Genomic DNA, 21,380 nt, shown 5'->3' on the forward strand with positions numbered 1-21,380 from the left:
AATCAGGGTTTTCTTCAAGGCTTGCCACTGAATCTCGAAGGTTGGTTCCTGTTCTAAAACTCTTTCATTTTTTCTTCAATAATCTTTGTGTATTTTAGTCTACAGTTCACATCTGATAGCTGCTCAACTTTAATTCGCTTTAGAACTTTCCTAAATGTTCTGCTTTTCAAAATGAAATTCAATTTTATCCTGCTGAAGACTAAATAGTGATCACTTCCAATTTCAAATTCTCTGTACACTGGTGTCTTGCACCAGAGAAAAAACATCACTATCAACAATAACAGTCAATGAGACTTTTCTTATTCCTTGTCTCTTCTCTCCATGTGAATTTGTGGACATTTTTATGTTGGATAATTGCATTAGTAATAACCAGTCCATATCCCGAGGAGAAATCCAATAGGTATTTGTCATTATTATTAGCTTTGCTCTTTTCTCCAAATTTTCCCAAAATATTTTATAAGTCTGACAATCATTTCCTACTCTGCTATTTAGATCCCCAACAAGGACCAACTTTTCCTTTTTTCATTGTGTCAGTTGCTTTCTCTAAAGCAGTGCTTCCCAAACTTCTAGATGTCAGGGCCCCCTTTGCAAAAATTAAAATATTTCACCGCCCCCCTCGAAAAAAAATCGTAATAGAGACATATATTATTATAAAATTTATTGTATTTATATTCAATACAAAACATACACAGCGAATATTGCAAAAATCAAATGCATATATTACATTTTTTGTCTCTTACCGTTTGGTTTTTTTAAGACGATGCGGGCTGTTCTGGTAAAATATGAAATACTGTCCTTTTGAATCTGTTTCTGCTTCTTCTGATTGTTCGCGGGATTTTTTTTAATTTTTTTATCAGCCACTTATCCATCTCAGCAGGGTTAAATTTTTTTAACGTAGAATAGAACAAATAATATCACCACTTACCGATACTGGCACACCGCAGACTGATAACATGAAATTAGTGAATATTACCTGAATAAGGGAATCCCCAGACCAAGAACATTTTTCTCTTTTGTGACTTTTCTCCCTTTACGGTAATTAAGCCTAACGCGAAACAGATGCCAAAGGCAGGTTATTAAGATGTGCATGTGATTTGTGCGGTATTAACAAAAGATCACGCAACCGAAAGATAAAAGCATAGCTGACAATTGAGTTGAAATGCTAACTGTCTTCAACCGAATTCCATAAGTGAAACTGCCATAACATTCATTATATATATATATATATATATATATATATATATATATATATATATATATATATATATATATATATATATATTACTTAGTTTTAACACTTTTACGAATTTTAACACGTTCGGTTGAATTTTATTGCTGCCTTGGGAAATCGAACTCACACACATCTAATTAATAACAATAGTTTTTAGTTATATACCGTGTTTGCCCATGCAACATATGGTTTTGTTTCAGTCTATACAGCATAGTTTCTGTATGATGGGACATGTGATTTCATTAATTAGTGTGTTTTTATCCCAGTTGTCTCTAATTGCACTATTTGTTGAGAAATATATTACACAGACTCCTCATACCTTATTCACTGGCATAATAAAAGTACTTGTTTTTATTGCCTCTGCAGTATAGTGGTTGTTAGGGGGGGGTGTTGTTTACCACTGCAATGGAGTTACTATCTCCCCACATGAACTTGTTTAAGCTTTTTTTCATGTGTGAAGTATATGCGAAACTTTTATTGGTAACAGAAAACTAGCTCGGATGACAATGATAATATAAAACGAGTTTTGATATGTATATAAAGTCAATATCAACAGTCTCTGATTACGAACGCGTGATGAAAGGGACAGGAAGATTTGGAGCTGGAGAGCATTCGAAGTAAATACAATTAACCACTGCTTTGAAATGAAACATATGAATAAACAATATTTACTAATATTCATTAAGCACCGAAATACGCAGGAAGCAAAGTTTGTGAACCAACACCAATGTGTCAATTTTTGCATTAAAATATAAAAAATAACAAAAAAGAAATAATAAATAATAAAAGTTAAATACGTTTCTTTTAAAATAAAAAAAAATCTACTTAGTCTTAAAACATTTTAAATTTGTTTTCATTATTTCACGGCCCCCCCCTCAACAAAACCTGCGGCCCACAGTTTGGGAAGCGCTTCTCTAAAGCATCAAAAAATTCCTTCACTTCTACCTTAGTAGAACCTTCTGTGGGACCATAGGCACAAATAAGTCTCATTATCCAGTTCCCCATTCTCATATTTGCCCACATCACTCTACTTGAGACTGCCTGTCATTCAAGATGATTAGCCTACTATGTAGTGTTGAATACTATGGCTACTCCTTCTTTTCCTTGATTGTTATTGCCTGAATATAACATTTTGTATTTATTGCTCAGTAAGAGCTCACCAGTTTTGGTCATTTTTGTTTCAGTCACCCCTATTATGTTGAACTGGTACTTATCTAATTCCTCAGCTAGCTCCATTTCTTTGCCATTCAGGCTTCTTATGTTGATAGTACCGATCTTCAATTCTGGGGATATTGAGTTGGGGTGTGTTTTAGGATTTGTTCCAGTAGCTGACTTTGCACTGTTCACCCTGGTTCCCTGGCAAAACAACAGGGGCCTTGTTTAACTGGGCAACACCTCAGCTGGCATGAAATTTTGTCATGTTGTACCATTATTTTGTATATTGGTTTAAGCCAATAAGAAGAAAATTTGGTCTGCTAAATCCCAAATTGCCATCCCATCCTCGTTCGTTAAGTATCCAGGGTACACCACGAGATGGTGAGGATTGAACATTAGGTCAGAAGCCCTGGTTGGTTCTCTGCATTCCTTTAAAGATTATATGGTCTCCTCTCAGTTATACAGCTTTGACCCTTATTGGGACAGTTAATTCTGAAACAATAGAATGCTAATTTCTATTTAGAAGTTAGCATTCTGTTGCATTTAATAATTGTCACATGCTGCTAATCATATGAAATGTGAAGAAAGTAACAAATGTGACATTAGGTATATTTATAATGGAGGATATCTGTATTAATATTCAGATATCCCAGAAGTTAAAAATATATTTAAGTTAGAAGTTAGTAATAAGGTATTATTTTGTAAAGTTCTTGTAAACAACTTTACAAAAGCCGTTTACTAAGAACTTTCTGTCCAGTCTTCAATACATGAAGACTGGACAGAAATTAGAAGACTGAAAGCGGATATCTTTTGTATAGAGATGTGTGAAGTTTTTATGAGTCATTAATCCACATAGGATTTATTTCAGTAAAGACTGAAAGAAAATTTATTGTGTTTCAGTTCATATAGAATGGACCCAGTAAAGTTTTACTGAGAATTCTCAGTCTGATAGGTGATTTCTAACTGTTGGCATGTTTTAGTTATTTCTTCAGAATCTTTCATATATAAGGCAAGGTTGTTCTGAAGCGATAAAACTGTTGATAATATTTTAAGAAGAGTTGTGACTTTCACATAGAAAGTTAATTCATTCTAAAGTGTCGATATGGTTTTTAGTCATTTATTCAGTGGAGTCATTTATTCTGCTGTTACTTTCATGTAGAAAGTGTAGTTACTGAAGTGTCTTAGATAAAAAACAAGATATGTTTTATTCAGTGATCTGATTTAAAATATAAGAAGAGTTCGCTTGTGTTGCTGTCATAGTGAGAGCATTTTTGTTTTTAGGAAGCAAGAGACTAACTTTCCAGGAGTTTTATCCATATAAGATATAGCTGTTAGTTTATGTGATTGAAAGGAAGTTGTGCACATTAAGTGTCTTTCTTGTTGTGAACCAAAGAATACACTAGCACTTGGGTAATTAAGTAGTCGATTTGATGATGTACAGATTTGTGTTTTTTGTAAATTAAAGATTTTTTATTTTGGCTACAAGAGTATAAAGACTCAATCTCTCAATGGGTTTAAGTCAGTTAAATATAAATTTAAGAGTTGCAAATGAGATCATGGGATACAAACCCATGTGCAATGTACTTGGAGTTCAGTTTCATGTTGTCTTTTATTTTGAATTTAAGTGTTTTAACCACTCAGAGTGTGGAGAGAGTAAAATAAAAATATACACCCCTCACACTACATACAGTAAGCACTGCTTAGAAATAGTAAGTCTGGAATAACACTTAAATATGAAAATTATTTAATGGAAAAAAATTACTTAACTTAGGGGTAAGTGACACAGTGCTTGAATTGACTAGTGAATTCATAAATTCATTAGAAGATTATTTAGTAGAGCATAAATGTTAAAGTATTGAAAGTTATAAATTGTGGATAAATAATACTACTGACATATTGGCAGGTAATAACTGGATATTAGTGGATGAATTCAATTTAATTGGACAGGATACCTTGCTTCACTGTGTTTTGAAACAGATTCCAATTTAAGTGCTATCTTTAAAATCTCTAATTCTGTGGATATGGAGTAATTTAAAGGATCGTCTGCATACTATGTGTACAGTGGATTTGAAATAGGAAAATATGTAACAGGTTTTAAAAAAAAAAATTAGCTGAGGAGCTTTCAGAAATGAATTGTAGGCTAAATATAAAAATATTGCTGGAGTAAAAATTAAAGCTTAAACTGAAGCAATTTAAGTTTTGAAGGAGTAAGGCTTCATCATTTTCTTTAAATAAACGTTTGAACTCATGGCAACACAGATGGACCATAGGACATTGTGGTTGGTATCTATTTGATGTTGTGCATGGATAGCTTTCTCATGTTTCCTATTGATGATGTAAGACTGTTCTTGCATTCTTTTCTTTACTGAATGTCCAATTTGTCTGAAGTAAGAGAGGTGACAGTCATATGGAACTTAGTAGGTGCTAGGAAGAGCAAGAGTGGAACATTTATCTTTTGAGGATGGGAACCATGATGATAGTTTGTTGAATGGCATAAATGTAGCCACTGTATTATACTTATTAAGAATTCTAGAGATTCAGTGTGAGATGCCAGAAATATACATTTTAGAGATTCTATGTACTTTCCTTGTTATTTGAGCTAGGGTTATAGGAATCAAATATGGTGTGGTCCCCTCTGAAAAGCCATTGTGATTCATATATCATTTAATGTTTAAAAGTTCTTGCTGAAGCGTTGCTCCATTATCTAAATTTGAATCAGAAGAACTGCCTCTCACTATTGAAAATATGGAAAAGTCTTATTTTAATCACACATCATTTAAATTTTTAATATTAATTAATAATATAATTAGTTAATATTTAATAATACGTTAATTAATAATAGTTAATTAATAATACGTTAAGCAGCACAAAGCAACAACTGAGGTTGTTGCTTTGTGCTGCTTTATACACAGTCTTGCCATAAATACTCTTAAAACTTCTGTAAACCATTGCATTGTGAAACCTAGTTCTGTTAGTTGCACTGTGTGTAGCCAACATCCATGTTTATCAGTAAAGAGAGAGAGAGAGAGAGCGTTGCCTGGATGTGTGGGATAACATGCAATGGAGAAATTATGAAAACTGTAGCTGTAACAGCACTTCATAAGGTTGGAATGTAGCTACCTGTTATTTTCAACATGCTGAAAACACTGAGGATCAATATGATGTTTGTATATCAGATTTGACTGTTACAGAAGACGTATCTGACTGGCAAAGAACAGGTCGACCATGCTGCGTTAGGATGCAACAACTTGTATTGCGAGTTGCATTTCTGTGAAAAAGGGGTCAATCACTATACTGTGCTGGAACCTGTGGTACAGTCCCCTGAACAACATTTTGTTTCATGGTAGGCAGTGGACCTTTTAACAGGATTCAGTTGAAAGTGAAAGTGTTGTGAAGGTCCATGATCTCAGTTTCAAGGTCTGTGTCATTTGAATGAATAGCTCTGACTCAGTTAGTTTGGATTATTTTAATTCACACTCTTTTGAAATGATGTTGTTGAAGTTTGATTATCTTTAGGTATATTTATTAGATTGAATTCTTAATTTATTGATTTTAGGTATGCATAAATTTTTAAATTGCATTTTAGGTGATAGTCAAAGGAGTCGAGAAGATAGTGCTGATCGATATCAGAAGGAATCATATTCCGAAGATCAGGTACATTTTATTTATTTATACCTAATTTGACATTCATATACAGTAAGTCCTCGGCGTACATGGATTTGAGTTATGCAGATTCGTAGATACGCAGTTGCAGTACTTCAACCTGCAACTAGCAAGACCATCTTTCAAGTATCACTTTGTTAACATCATTGATGGTAAGTTATAGAACTGAAAGGCTACACTTTGGCATAAATAAGATAATAAAATTAAGGTTATGAAGGTTTAATCTCAAAGTAGTTTTCTTTTCATAAGCAGAACCTATTGTAGTGTTAATTATCCTTTGAAACGAAACATATTTGGCAAAAATGCATAATATTTAAGTGCTGTTCAACTTGCGCAGAAACCTTTTGTATGAATTAACCGCGTAAGTGAGGACTTACTATATATGTAATTCATTTTTTTTAAATTAGATGCACTGTAGATACATAATATGCTGTGCTTTATTATTAATGTTTGAGTTTTTCATTTCCCAATAAGTAATAAAACCTATTCTAACAGGAATTGCTTTTCACCAGTAATATGTACCTTCAAGAAGTATAAAGGATAGCACAATGGTACTAGATAGAAAAGTGTGCATTATTGTTAATTTCTTATCAACAATTTTCCTTCACATTAATCTGTTCTTTTACAGGACCCCAGTGGTCAGATTTTTGTATTCCTCTGGATCCGTTTCCTTGACATCTTAGCAACAAATGCCTATTTTACTAACCTTTCCTCTCCCATTTTATTTATGTAACCACAGCCATCATATGAGATTAACTCTCTTCACGCATCCCTAAATTTTCATGTCAAGTTCCTTCCTTCCTAATATCTCCATTTTTAATATGCATCTGACTGACATTGATACAGCATATTAATTTCTTCTAATTTTTTTTCAGAGCCCTCATTGTGGTCCAATTTGTATATACAAATAATTTATTGTTTAACAAATTTCTCTATTATTTTGTATAAATTTCTTCAGTTGACTCCCTGTCACATCAACTTTGCTTATCCTGTGGTCCTTTCCGTATTTAATTTGCTGTCTGTTAATGCTTGTGCTAAAATAGTTTAAATGTTTTATTTGTTCTATAGGTTACCCATTCAAGATACAGCTGATGTTTTAAGTGCTGTGCCTATTTTCATATTCTTTGTCTTTTTATTGATGATTTTCATACCATATTTATTATGACAGTTATTTAATTTATGTAGGGAATACTGCTGACTTGTGTTGAATTTATGCATAGAGTAAAGAGCTGAAATTCACATCTCCAATTTTGATGTCAGGTTATTAATGCCACATTCCTTTAATGAGATACATGTAGATGATTAACAGTGGAGTCAGTGTGTACCTTTCTTATACACTCAATTTTACATTAAACCATCTTGATGTACCTCTTAAAATTGTTACTCCTGACTCACAATTATAAATATAAACTGTGTATTGCTCTGTATAATGTCCCATTTGATTGTAGTATAAATTTGAATTGCTTTTCTCTTAGTACCTTATATAACTCCTTTCCAAATCTACAAAACTTAAATATTGACCCCTGTTATGTTTTTTATTATTATTATTATCTGAGACCTCCAGGGAGTCAAGGACTCATCGAGGGAGGTTGTAAATTACCCAACCCAGCTATCATACCTTCCCTTAAATTCATTTACACTAGATGCATTCACTACCCATAAGGGCAAATTATTCCACTCACTCACTGCTCTCTGGGAGAAAAACCTAGCTCTTAACTCTTTCTTGACTGAGAACAACCTTAACTTCCATGGATGCCCCTGTGTTCTCTCCCTGCCTTCCATATAACGAAAAATTTCATCATTTGAAATGCTATAACACCCATTCAAAAGTTTATAGACCTCTATCATATCACCCCTCTTTCTCCTGTTAATCTAAATCCCATAATCCAGATATAATCTTTGTAACTCTTCTTTCCACCCTTTCCACAGCTTCTTTATATCCCCTTGGAACCTGGGAGACCAAATCTGTGCACAGTAATCCAAGTGTGGTCTTATCAAAGACTTATAAAGAGGCAAAATTACTTCCTTATCCTTACATGTCAAGGTTCACTTCAACATAGCAATTATCCTCTGAGTTGTATTTGCAACTTTTGCTATGTGACCTTTGAACTTTAAATTCTTATTCACCAATACACCAAGATCCATTGTCTCTTCATTTTCTTGTAGCATAACCCTGCTAATATAATATGCTGCTGGAACTCTAATCATGCAATATATCAATTTATTAATGAGATTTTTGCTGTTGTACTTAGATGCTAAATGCTTTATATCAGGTTCATATTTTGTCACTTTTAGTAATACACATGAAACTAGATGCATCAGTCATTCTATTTCTTAAACTGTCTTTTATAAAATTCATTTAAAAAATAATGACTCACAAGCATATGTACAGGAGAAAATTGATAATATAGCCATTGCTAGATTTTTTTAAACAACAAAAGGTTTCAGGAATGGCATTCCAAGTTCTCAATATTTCCTCTTTTGCATTCTTTTTAATTGCCCCCAATAATCGATCATTTTCCATTATTTCCAAGTCATTTCTCAAATCGACAGACTTTTGTTTCCATATAGAACTAGATTGAAAATCGATCAGTTGCATTTCTATATCTTCCAAATTCAGCTACTCGAAAATCTCCAAATTGAGTTTATCTGTTGATGTTGTGTCCGGATGCAAAATAAATTTTGATGTCTCTGCAAATTGTCTGAACTGCGTAAATCTTGAAGAAAATTCATTGATTATCGACTGAATAAGTGTAGAAAACTTTTGTCAATTTAACTTGATCTGTTTTTTCATGGGATTCTAGATCTGCAAAGATTTTTTTGTATTTGGAAAATATTGGAAGGTATTGGAAATGACGTCACTATTAAAAATTGGTAATTTAGCTTCGAATGCTTTGATTAAATCAAACATGACAATAATTGTCTTGTTAACACCTTGCAGTTTAACATTTAATTCATTTAAATGTAAACACAAATCAGCAAAAAACACTAATTTCGAAAGCCATTCGACATTCATTAATTGATTGTATTTTTCAATGATTTTCTTATTATGTAAAAAAAGTCTGACTTCATCTAAACACTCAACAAATCTTTGAAGAAATTTCCCACAACTTAACCATCGGACATTGTCGTACATAAGTAAACCACTGTACACTGAATTTACCTCACTTAATAATTCTATAAATTTTCATTTATTTAAAGCACGTGCCAATATAAAATTGACCAATTTTGTTACAATGCTCATAATATTTTCCAGTGTCTTAAAACTAGCCTTTGCGCATAAAACCTGCTGATGTATAATACAATGAAAACCCAGAACTGAATATCCAATGTATTTGGTAAATAAATTGACGAACCCATTTTCCTCTCCTGTCATACTGCGAGCACCATCAGTAGTTACTGATACAATTTTGAAGGGATCTATATCTCTTTCAGCAAGTGCATTTACAACTGCGTCGCAAATATCTATTCTTTTTGTTGTTGTTGCTAATGATGTTAAACTTATCAATTCTTCTTTGATGTTATTCCCAACACAATAACGAATAAAAATTGCTAAACAAGCTGATTCAGTTATGTTAGTACTCTCATCACGACAAAGAGAAATTAAACCAGATTTTATATCTGTTTTTTGCTGATGAGTTATATTTTTAGCCATTTCTATGATTCTATCTTTCACCGTGTTTCTAGCCAAAGGCATGTTCTTTTATTCTTTGAATAATTTTTTCATTGTTTTCAAAATCTTCAAAGAGAACTGGTGCACATTTTAACCATGCTTCTTTTATATATTCCCCATCACTAAAGGGTTTCCTGTGTTTAGCAATTACATTTGAGGCAAAAAAAAACTAGCAGCAATTATATTTGAACGACTGCCGATAAATTTCATTAGGGTTGTTGACTGGATATTCCTATTTTTAATTGCCCGAGCAATAAATTCTTTCTGTTCGTCCTTGCTTTTCTCAAGGAGCGATTTATGGTTTGTCTCATAATGCCGTTTTACTGACGACTTTCTGCACATAACTGTCCTGGAACATAAAACGCTTATTGCTTTATTGTCTTTATTAATCATGCCATACTCTTCATCCACCAGCTTTGAAACTCTCTGCTGCTTGACTGTGATAATTTTCGTTTTTTATTTTCGCCAGCCATGTTCGGTAGAACTGTAACAAAATAATTCACAACTTAAATCAAATGCATTTTTTATAGTTTCAAAAAAATCAACATTTTATTATATGCCTAAATTAAATTATCTTTACCATTCACAGTAGCAAAAACAAAACAGTGCACATACGCAACAATAATGCACTTGCCGCTGCTTATTTCTACCTACTGACGGATGCGTGGTGCGAAATGCATAATGAATGCATGTGCGATTAGAAAAGGGAATAGTCAGGAAATCGCAAGGATCAGTCGTTCTCAATTCTTTTTCTATAGACTGTATTTTTATTTATTCTTACTGTATTAGAGGGCTCAGTCCCAACAAACTTACTCGTAAATACTGTTCCCATTTTTTGAAAGTTCATACATTAAACTAACATAAGTATTAATATTATATAAATTAAGTGGATATTAAATCCAACATTATTTCAAAGCCGACTACAGTAACTATAGAATTTTCATGCGAAATTTGACCAATGAACTTACGGGAATACACTCGCTGCCATACTACCAGTTGCTCTTGCGCAGAGGTCGGGAACCGGTGGCCACAGAGCCACATGCGACTCTTGGCTGAACAAAGTGTGGCTCTTTTATATTGAATTTGGCTCTTTTATGTTTAATTGCGAAATGCATAATGAACGCATGTGCGATTAGAAAAGGGAATAGTCAGGAAATCGCAAGGATCAGTCGTTCTCAATTCTTTTTCTATAGACTGTATTTTTATTTATTCTTACTGTATTAGAGGGCTCAGTCCCAACAAACTTACTCGTAAATACTGTTCCCATTTTTTGAAAGTTCATACATTAAACTAACATAAGTATTAATATTATATAAATTAAGTGGATATTAAATCCAACATTATTTCAAAGCCGACTACAGTAACTATAGAATTTTCATGCGAAATTTGACCAATGAACTTACGGGAATACACTCGTTGCCATACTACCAGTTGCTCTTGCGCAGGGGTCGGGAACCGGTGGCCACAGAGCCACATGCGACTCTTGGCTGAACAAAGTGTGGCTCTTTTATATTGAATTAAAGGATACATAATTAATACAAACAACTAAATATAGTTTTTTGATATGGCCTGTTCATGGCGCTAGATACTATGCATGTGATGTGTTACGCATGAAATTTTATGACACAAACAACTGACAACTATGTTACATTTGAAATACCGCTAAATGTTAACCCTGCCTAAGGTAACTAGTGCCATGGCGAAAATTTGAACTAATTGATCAGCTGTCCTGTCAAACACCACGGTTTTTAGATACATACGGATTTTAACTGTCAAAATAAATATTCTGTTAGTTAACTTATTTATTGTGGTACTAAACTGGTGTTTAATTTAGTGTCAGGTAATGTTGTGCACAAATTAATTTTTTTATTATGTTATTATGTTGAATTTGTGTTTTTACTTGCAGGTAAATTTGTGATAATAACCCTCCTAATATGAGTTTAAGAAAAAGAAATCAGATATTCAATAAAATGTGGATAGAGAAATTTGCATTTATAGAAGGAAATGAAAATCAGCAATGTTTAATTTGCCATCTACGACTTCAAAATAACAAATCAAGTAATGTCGAACGAGTCCGCGCAGTTAGCCTAGTGGCTATGCGCTTCGCAACCATATGCCTGGGGAAGGAGTGTCCTAGGTTCGATTCCTGTCGGTAAAGTGAGGAGCTGAAGGATCTTCCTCAGCCATAGCCAAGTTAGCCAGACTTGGGCGTGGACAGCAGGGTTTTTTCCCCAGTTTATTCTGGGGTTTTTCATCCCGCAAAGCAGGCAAACTGGCCTTGAGAACTTAACACTACAGGCCATAGGATATACCGGGGCATAGGGCTGACCACCTTATGCTGTAAACGGATTGAGGTCAGATGATCAATGGACCCTCGACACCGCAAGGTAAAAGAAGGTATAAAGAAGATGAGATGAGTAATGTCGAACGATATTTTCGAGGAAAACATTTAGATTTCAATAAAAAAATATCCTGAGGGTGATAATTAAAAAAAAAAAGCTATTGAAGAATTACAAAGAAAACATTGCTTCAGCAAAGAAATTTGTCAACTTGGACGAAATCTTCGTCGAATACTACTGAAGCAAGTTTTTTGTTATCCTTTGAAATAGCAAAAGCAGGAAAACCTTTTACCGATGGTGAATTTCTAAAAAATTGCATGTATAATGTCTCTGAAATTCTATTTATGGATATGAAAAATAAGGACGAGATACGTAAAAAAAATAAAGATTTACCTCTTTCGGCTAGAACTGTCAAGGAACAGATTGTAACAATTTCTGCAGAAGTTTCAAATATGCAAATTATGGATATTAATTCTGCCGATTTTATATCTATTGCGGTTGATGAATCAAATGATATTTCCGATATGGCACAATGCTGCGTGGTGGTTAAATATATCAGATCTTCCGGTATTCGAGAAGAACTTCTTGATCTGCTAACACTTAAAGGACACACTACAGGTCAAGATATTTCAGAAAACCTTCTAACAAGTTTACAGAATAAAAATATAAATATTAATAATATAGTATGTATTGCAACCGATGGCGTACCTTCTATGATTGCGAAAAATAAGGGGTTTGTTAAATTATTCTACACTCATATTCCACGTGGAGTTATTTCATTTCATTGCATTTTGCATCAAGAAGCTTTAGTTGCAAATTCTTTGGGATTATTACCACAACTAAAAAGAATGATGGATGTCGTTGTGCCAGTGATCAATTTCATCTGATTTCAGGTGTTCAGTCACAGACTTTTTGACATATTTTTAGAGGAGCTAGGTAGTCAACATAAATATTTAGTGACATTTACATCTGTACGATGGTTATCAAGAGGAAAAGCATTAAAACGTTTTTTTCAGCACTTAAAAGAAGTAATAGTTTTCTTAACCACTAAAAATTATAACGTAAATGACGTGGATCTTCTCAGTAATCCCGAATGGATACAAAATTTTTGTTTTTTACTTGATATGACAGAACATTTTAATGAGCTAAATTTAAAGTTGCAAGGGAAGGGAAACACTTACAATTACTAGAGGAAGTCCTTACCTTTGAACAGAAACTAAGAGTGTTTTTCGAAGATGTTACTGAAGAAAAATTTATATATTTTGAAAATCTAAAAAAATTATAGATTGAATTTAAATCAAGAAAAAGTTGATTGCAAAATATTCGCTGAAATGATTACTGTAATTTTAGATTCATTTACAAGCAGATTTCAGGATTTTAAAAAAACATCAGGATAGGATGAAATTTATATTACATCCGTTAAATTGCAATTTAAAATTAATAGACATTGAAGCTTTTCCCAGAATATCAATTGCAGAACTACAAATGGAGCTTCTGGAAATTCAGAATAAAAGCATCTGGGTACAAAAACTTCAGGAAATGGTAGCACAAATTGAAGAAAATGAGGAAACTATGGAAGAAACACCACAGGAAATTATATTTAAATGTTGGAATTCTTTCCCAACTAATTATTCAAATGCCAGGCGACTTACTTTTGGGATTTTGACTCTTCTCGGTTCAACGTACAATTGCAAACAATTTTTCTCTTCAATGAATTACATTAAAAATAAGTATAGGAACAAATTGACTGATGAAAGTTTGAAAGCCGAATTACTATTAAAGTGCACGACATACAATCCAGATTTAAGTAAAATGGCTGAGAAGATGCAAAATCAAAAGTCTCATCGGTGAATTTTAAATTAAAACAATCAAATGTCTATTAAAATATATAATATTGTACTTTTGTTCGGACTAATTCTTTTTGCAATATTATACTTACTTAAACATGTTTTGTGATTAAAAACTTAATCAAACTTAATGTTGTTTATTTATTGAACACATAAAAAATTTATATGCAAACATAAAAGTGGTATTTGATATCTGGAAGTACTGAATCCGTGCAGTTAGCCTAGTGGCTATGCGCTTCACAACCATATGCCTGGGGAAGGAGTGTCCTAGGTTTGATTCCCGTCGGTGACGTGAGGAGCTGAAGGATCTTCCTCAGCCATAGTCAAGTTAGCCAGTCTTGGGCATGGACAGCAGGGTTTTTTCTCCAGTTTATTCTGGGGTTTTTCATCCCGCAAAGCAGGCAAACTGGCCTTGAGAACTCAACACTACAGGCCATAGGATACACCGGGGCATAAGGCTGAGCACCTTATCCTGTAAACGGAGTGAGGTCCGATGATCAATGGACCCTCGACACCGCAAGGTAAACGAGGATATAAGGAAGATGAGATGAGAAGTACTGAATTAAAAACAAATTTACCTAAGTTTGAACTAACTGCAACTTTGAGTCACCAGGAAAAATCAAATTGAAGTTTTGGCTCCCAAAATTTTGTTTTAATTAATTTTTTGGTGGAATGGCTCTTTGGTTCAAAAAAGGTTCCCGGCCCTTGCTCTAGAGGCTAAGGCAACTCGTAGTATGGTGGCGAGTGTATTCCCATAAGATCTCTGGTCAAATTTCGCAAGAAACGTCTATAGTTTCTGTAGTCAGCTTTGAAATAATGTTGGATTTAATATCCACTTAATTTATATAATTTTGTATCGCCGATGTGAAGCCTTTTGGCTATTTATTTTAGTAAATAAGTATTAATAATTAATTATGATACGACAAATATAAAAGTATGCATTTAAATTAGTTATCAATCACAGAACTAATGATACAATATTGTAGTTTCCTCAGGCCAACATTATTAAATTAACTTCTGGTAAGTTTCATTGATACATCCCATTCTGATCACCAAAAATTTCTAATAATATTCAGTATTAAAATTGATTTTAATGATGTTGGTTTGAAAAAAAAAAAAAAAAAAAAAAAAAAAACAGTAGTGAGAAAAATATTTATGCATTGTAACTCACCATAGAAGTCAGCGGAGCAGGGGAAGCAGCAGAAGGACGTCAACTTGTCAGTGAAGGCTTACCGTCGAATATAACTTGCGCTCGCATATAACTGGAAAATGACTCAGAGGATGACCAAGATATATGTGGATTGATACGGTAAAAAGTGCCTTAGATAATAGAAATATAAGATCTGATAATGTTGGATTATTGACAAATAAGAGACATTTGGAGGAAAATTGATGATAGGAAGTTAGTAATTATGTAAATTTTTCATCTAGTACTATCATATACTGTACCCCTTGAGGGTACATGGAAGGAATTTGATGATGATGAGAAAACAAAGTGCATGGTTATATCAAAAGAACCAAGAAATATGAAACTAAACATAACTGGTAGCAAAAAGAAAATTGAACAGGTTCGGTCTTTTATATATTTGGGACAGATGTTTACAGAGAGATGAAATTCCCTTAAAGAAATAAAAAGAAGAATAGAGATAGCAAGAAAAGTCTTTATTGATATGAAAACTGTTCTAACATCCAGAGACATTAATATAGACACAAGAAAAAGATTAATAAAATAATGTATCTGGTCAAGCTTTCTCTTCAACAGTGAAACTTGGACTCTAAATAAAGAAGCAGAGAAAAAATTACACGCTTTCGAAATGTGGACCATCAGAAGAATGTTGAAAATACCACGGACAGAGAAAATGAAAAATGAAGATGCTTCAAAGAAAGCAAAAATGAAAGAACATTAATGAAAATAATTAATGAACGAAAACTTAATATTTTGGATATCTAGCTAGACGAAGGCGTTCAGAAATTAAGATTTCAAGGGAAACTGGATGGAAAAATAGGGAGAGGTAGACAGAGGAGAATGTGATTTGAAGACATTAAGGACTGGACTGACTTGAATTACCATAAATGTTCCAGAGCAGCAAAAGAAAGAAAAAAGTTCCGTGACATATTTGCCAACCTCCTCCTGGGGGGGGGGGGGGGATACCTGAAGACGTGGTCTAACATAGATGTTTGTTGCAGCAGCAGCACTCTCCCACCTGATATCCTTACATGCTGCACACTGTTCTTCCTTATAGGAGAAAATCAGGAACTAATACTTCTATTCCCCCCCCCCCCTTTTTTTTTTTTTTTTTTTTTGTCTGTCTGCTGATATTTCTTTTCATTATTTTAATAATCGTTTCTTGGTAGATCTTCATCCTTAATGAGTAGTTGAATCAGCGAATCTCTTGCTTTTCCAGCATCATTTGAATTCTTCTGCAGCTGAAAATTGCTTATGATCATATTTGGTTTATTAATTATCCATCTACCCTTTTGCATGTGTCTTCTACCCATTGCCTCTCTGTTTTTCCTTTTTGTGAAGTGAAAATTAACCTGTATAATTTTATTTAGTATTCAAATTTAGTGAGGCTGATGTAATAGGCATAAAAGTGATTTTTTTTTTTTTCGAGTTTAAATTCATAACAAAATGCATAAATTTGGCTTTATTAAAAAAAAAAAGTCATTTACACAATAAAATAATCTAACCTAAATCATAGAATGGTTAAAAGGGGAAAAATTGGTAGTGCTCACCTGAAAATATTTCAGCAGCATACCTTAAATAAGGTCTCAGTTGTAATCCAAACCAAAACTATATATATATAAAGTTAACATTGATTGCTTAAGGGAGTATGCACATAGTAATAATATTATTAGTGATTATTAATATTGAAGAAAGCTATAAGATAATTATAAAATAGTCACACATATACACACAGAGAAAGAGAGAGAGACCAGACATCGGGTTTTGAAATGCCTAGAATAATTCTTTCTGATGGTATTTATCATTTTAGGCCAAATGTAAAAACAGGCATATCATTCTTGCCTGATTTTTGCTATTTAGGGGTGATATTGGTAGATCAAAATGACAAAATAATTTGTATTTTATTCTAACCTCTTTTGGAGGAAGGGGAGGGGGTTACAAGGAATAGCCAATTGCTATACCCCTTGTTATATAAAGGATTAAATTGTTGCATTTCATAAATAATTATATGATGCATTCATTTTTCTCATTTATTTAGGTCTATCCATTGACAAATAAATTTTCCAATTTGATGGATGAGGAAGATGACAGATTAGGAAATACATCAGAGTAATAGTTGATAATTGCTCATGGTTGAAATCTTTCCTGGTTATATTCATAGCCTGGATGAGATTGTTACCACTTTATATGAAATACTTTGGATGCTACCAATTACCTTATGGATTGCTCAATGATTTAAACATCTACTTGTAGTATGATGTTTCTGACCAGTGATGTATTTTGGGAATTCTTTTTACTTCTTTATTCATGGAGTTTGCATTTGTAATTTTTTTAATAACGAAACAGTCCTAAGGTAGTTCAAAAAACCTGTTGCAGCTGGCCTTCCACAAATTTTTTTTTTTTACAGTGTACAAAAGCTGTATATGCTATTTTTTTTTAGTATTTTTTTTCCTTTCCTCTTTATAATTGAATAAATTTTGATGGCTTATTAATTTACTGTGAGTCACTCTGGTTTCAGCATTGTAGATTTAATCAGGTATCAAAAATTTGTAAATATGTTTTATTATTGAGTGCTAAAAACAGAGTGGCTCACATTCTGTAAAGTTATATATAACATACAGTGTTAATGGCCTTGTTAAGATTTCAGGGGCTAGAAAAAAGTAAAAAATATCCCATGACCAGTTCAATTACATCATGTACTTATAAATAAAACATGTGCCATTAGGTATATGGCAATTAGCATAATGAAAGAAGGCAGAATATAAAGTTTATTAAAAGGGATTAATTGGATGTTGTAAACATTACCACTGAATCAAGATTTCTATGCCTATGTGTATAATTAATAGATGTAACTTTGTATTACACTTTATTATGGCAGATTTCTTGGTAAAATAAAATAGAATACTTTTTTAAAAATATTTTGCATGGTGTATTTTTTAAATGTTTATTTATTGGAGTCCCATAATTTAATTTACAGCCTTAATATTATAAATATTACTGGTACCCCCCTCCCCCCTTCCCCCAACTTGCATGCTTATATTTAAGGATAACTGCTTAAGTGAAGTTTCTTTAATCATATTACAACATCTACACCATACATGGTTAATAATAAAATTAAAAAAAAAAAAATCAGAAACATTAAATCAGTGCCTAATTCACTTGATTCTATTGACTAAAGTGGTATGATTGTATAAATCTTCTTTCCTGTATGCCCTAGTTTAATGATTGTATAAATTTCTCCTCCCCTATTTGTCCATGTTTATGTTTTCTTTTCTTTTATTTTATTTTATTATATTATTTTTAACAGAAACTGAAAATACAGATATGAAGAATTGTGATGTAGTTATTTTAATGCAAGTTAATATATGTGATTCTTAACTTGATGTGTATAATGTTGATATTAAATGAGTAATTCATATTGATAATAAATTATACAAATTGTTGAAATTATTTAAATATTTGACTGGAATTTTCCTGAGAGTTTTCCTAATAAGTACTATAAAGGAAAGAACATTTATTGTAAGATTTTATTTTATTTTATTTTTTTGTGCCTTGCTATAAACATCCCAAAACTTGAATATAGAATATTTAAATGGTCTTGGGGAAACTAATATGATTCCAGAAAAGGACATAAAAATTTGTCAAAGAATTTTATTCTAAAATTCCAAGGTGGGCTTGAAAAGCAAAGTTTAGGCTTAACTTAGTTATAGTTCCTTTTAGAGTAGTTAGTCACTTTAGAAATCTATGCACATTCCAGCATTTCTCCCACTGCTGCAAGGTTTTCTTGCTTTGAGATTTTGTATAGTGACCCTACACATGAAAGGTAACAAGACCTATAACACATTAATGCCATATATATATCCAGATCTGTGTGTGCTTTGTTCCATTTCTCCAAAACATTTTGGAGAGGTTTTGTGAAAGAAAAGAGGTCACTGGAAGCCAGCTGGATGGGATATGGAGGCTGCAAGACCAAAGCTGTGTTTCTTGGCCAAACTATACTGAAGTTGTGCTTGCTATACATGCCCAGAAATTGTTATTGAAGAAGCAGACAGTTAATGAAAAAAAAAAAAAAAGTTCATTTTAATTCTCTATTTTAAAAATAGTTTTGCATGCCACTGCATTTACCCATGTTGTCATATGCAATCATGCATTGCCTCACTAGTATTGCCATATGTTTTACACAAAATCTTTTTTTATAATAATGCAATTCAATAAATCTTGAAAATTCTATAGCACAGCAAGATGGTGATATCATATCCTAGTGAAAAGCATTATATCCTGAGAATCCATTCTGTAGTTAGTTCGAACTCCCAGGCCAGTTGCAAAGTAGACATATCCACTATATTATAGTAAACTATAATTACAATAAAACATAATATAATGTAACACTGGTAATCAGAACCACAAGTTGTAGTAAGCCAAACTGAATCATTTAATATAGTTCATGCATCCACCTGGCATAACATGCATGGCTCCTGTGATACGCTATTTTGAGTTTGAAGCCAGGTGAAGTAACATAGTAGGATATGTATAAGCTATGTCTTTTTATGCAAAAGAAAAATAATGTTGCTTGGTTGTGAAATATTATAAATTTGTTGAATAAATTTGGAATTGGTAAATTACAGTGAGCTACTTAAAGTGCAGAAAAATACTTATTTGAGTGGTAGCAGAAATGGAGTATGCATCTAGCCATTAGATTTTTTTTTTTTTTTTACTTTGTTTATAGTGGATGATTACCTTAAGAAAATGTATGCCATTACACAATTTTGTTTGTTTGGATAGCAGTATACCTCCAATACATAATTTCACTGTGGACTTGACATTTAGAACTCAGTAATCAGAGCACCTTGATACTTTTGAATACAGCATTTAATTAGATTATTGAAGTTACACTATGTGGTAAAATGACTGCTTTTGATATTGTATTAAAAATTAAGGAGGATGAGATTAAAGAGATGGTTGGAATTCAGTGGCATAGAAAAGCTCAAGGTAGATATGAATAGAGAACTTTGAGGGAAGCTTTCATCCAGCAGTGGATGCAGGCAGATTAAATTTATTTGTTTCAAAGAAGAAAAAAAAGGGGTGTGTGTAGGGGGGTATTTTTGTACAGGTATCTCCATGGAGTCCAAAGAATCTCAGAAAACTCAATCCAGACAGTTATCTATCATATCTCTCCTTAAACTCATTGACTGATGAAATACTCACAACAGACTGGTGTAAAATATATAATACTTATATTCTTTAATTTTGATATGCATTCAATATTTATCCTTTGTCTTATATACTTATTTAACTCAACTTAATAGTCATAACTCCGAGTGTATAATCTCGTTTTCGTTGCTTGAAATTGTCTATTATCATTAATCCCTTCAGTCTATCAATTTAATCTCCCACCCCCTCCTCTCAAGGTTGTGACTATGCTACTTCACGTGTACGTAATTTTAGAACTTAGGAAATGCTTCTGGCTGGAATTCCTATGTCTAAACAGCTTGCTTTTTTTGAACTACACTGATTTCTGAAAATTTATTTTTTTATTTACGACTGCGCTATCAGAAATCACAGGGAGGACTTGTATATCCTTCCTAAGGAAAAAAAAACTCGGCAAAAATACGGAAATATCTCTAATATTTATCTCTAAGTCAAGCAACGTTTAAATCTACTATTCATCAGTCGTGGTTACTTAAACTCTTTAAGGTCACACAGGTTCTGTCTTTTTATGAACAATGCATTGGTCAGGCAAGTTATTTGACAAACAAAACAATTTATTCATGCTAAATTAAAGTACATATAAAGTTAATACTACTCATTCAAGACAATTCTCAGGCTCCAAGTTTCTCAGCAATTTTAACATAGAAATACTAAAAATCCACGTGTCTCGCTCTCCACTTGATTAATTAAACAATTCTACCTTAAGCCAAATGACTTACAATAACCCAAGCCGACGATCTAATCAGTGCGACGACAATCGTCGTCGCTTGGTGTCGCACTGATTAGATCGTCGGCTTGTCAAGAGCTGAAAAGATTAGTAGTATTTTGTGTTAACATTAGAACTTTTACTAGAATTTTAAGTAGTATTTGCTTTTTGTTTCTTGGTGTGTCTGTGCAATTTTTGCGTGTTTTCTGTTATTTTAATTATTAATTTTAAGATAAGATAGCGTACATATGGCACCGATAAAGAAAAAAATGGCGGCCAGGTCGCCATGTTTGTTTAAGAGTTTTGATGTAAACGAATTTATGCAATGTGCTGTCTGTGAGATGTGCATGCGAAGAGCGATGGGAGTCTGGT

The 21,380-nt window shown here is 32.8% G+C and overlaps 1 protein-coding gene across 1 annotated transcript in view; it reads left to right on the plus strand.

Annotated features, from left to right (window-relative positions):
- LOC150109732 (eukaryotic translation initiation factor 4B-like) overlaps window positions 1–19,718 on the plus strand; it is a 221,831-nt gene extending 202,113 nt beyond the window's left edge. The window contains exons 13-14 of the mRNA XM_090409900.1: window positions 5,973–6,040; window positions 17,133–19,718. Coding sequence (XP_090266026.1) covers window positions 5,973–6,040; window positions 17,133–17,207 — 143 coding nt within the window. The 3' untranslated portion in view covers window positions 17,208–19,718. The remainder of the gene's footprint in view (window positions 1–5,972; window positions 6,041–17,132) is intronic.
- The last annotated feature ends 1,662 nt before the right edge of the window (window positions 19,719–21,380 follow it).

This window comes from Typopeltis vanoorti, chromosome 2 (genome assembly GCF_054136105.1).
Source record: "Typopeltis vanoorti isolate ZY-2024b chromosome 2, IOZ_Tvanoo_1.0, whole genome shotgun sequence".
NCBI lineage: Eukaryota > Metazoa > Arthropoda > Arachnida > Uropygi > Thelyphonidae > Typopeltis > Typopeltis vanoorti.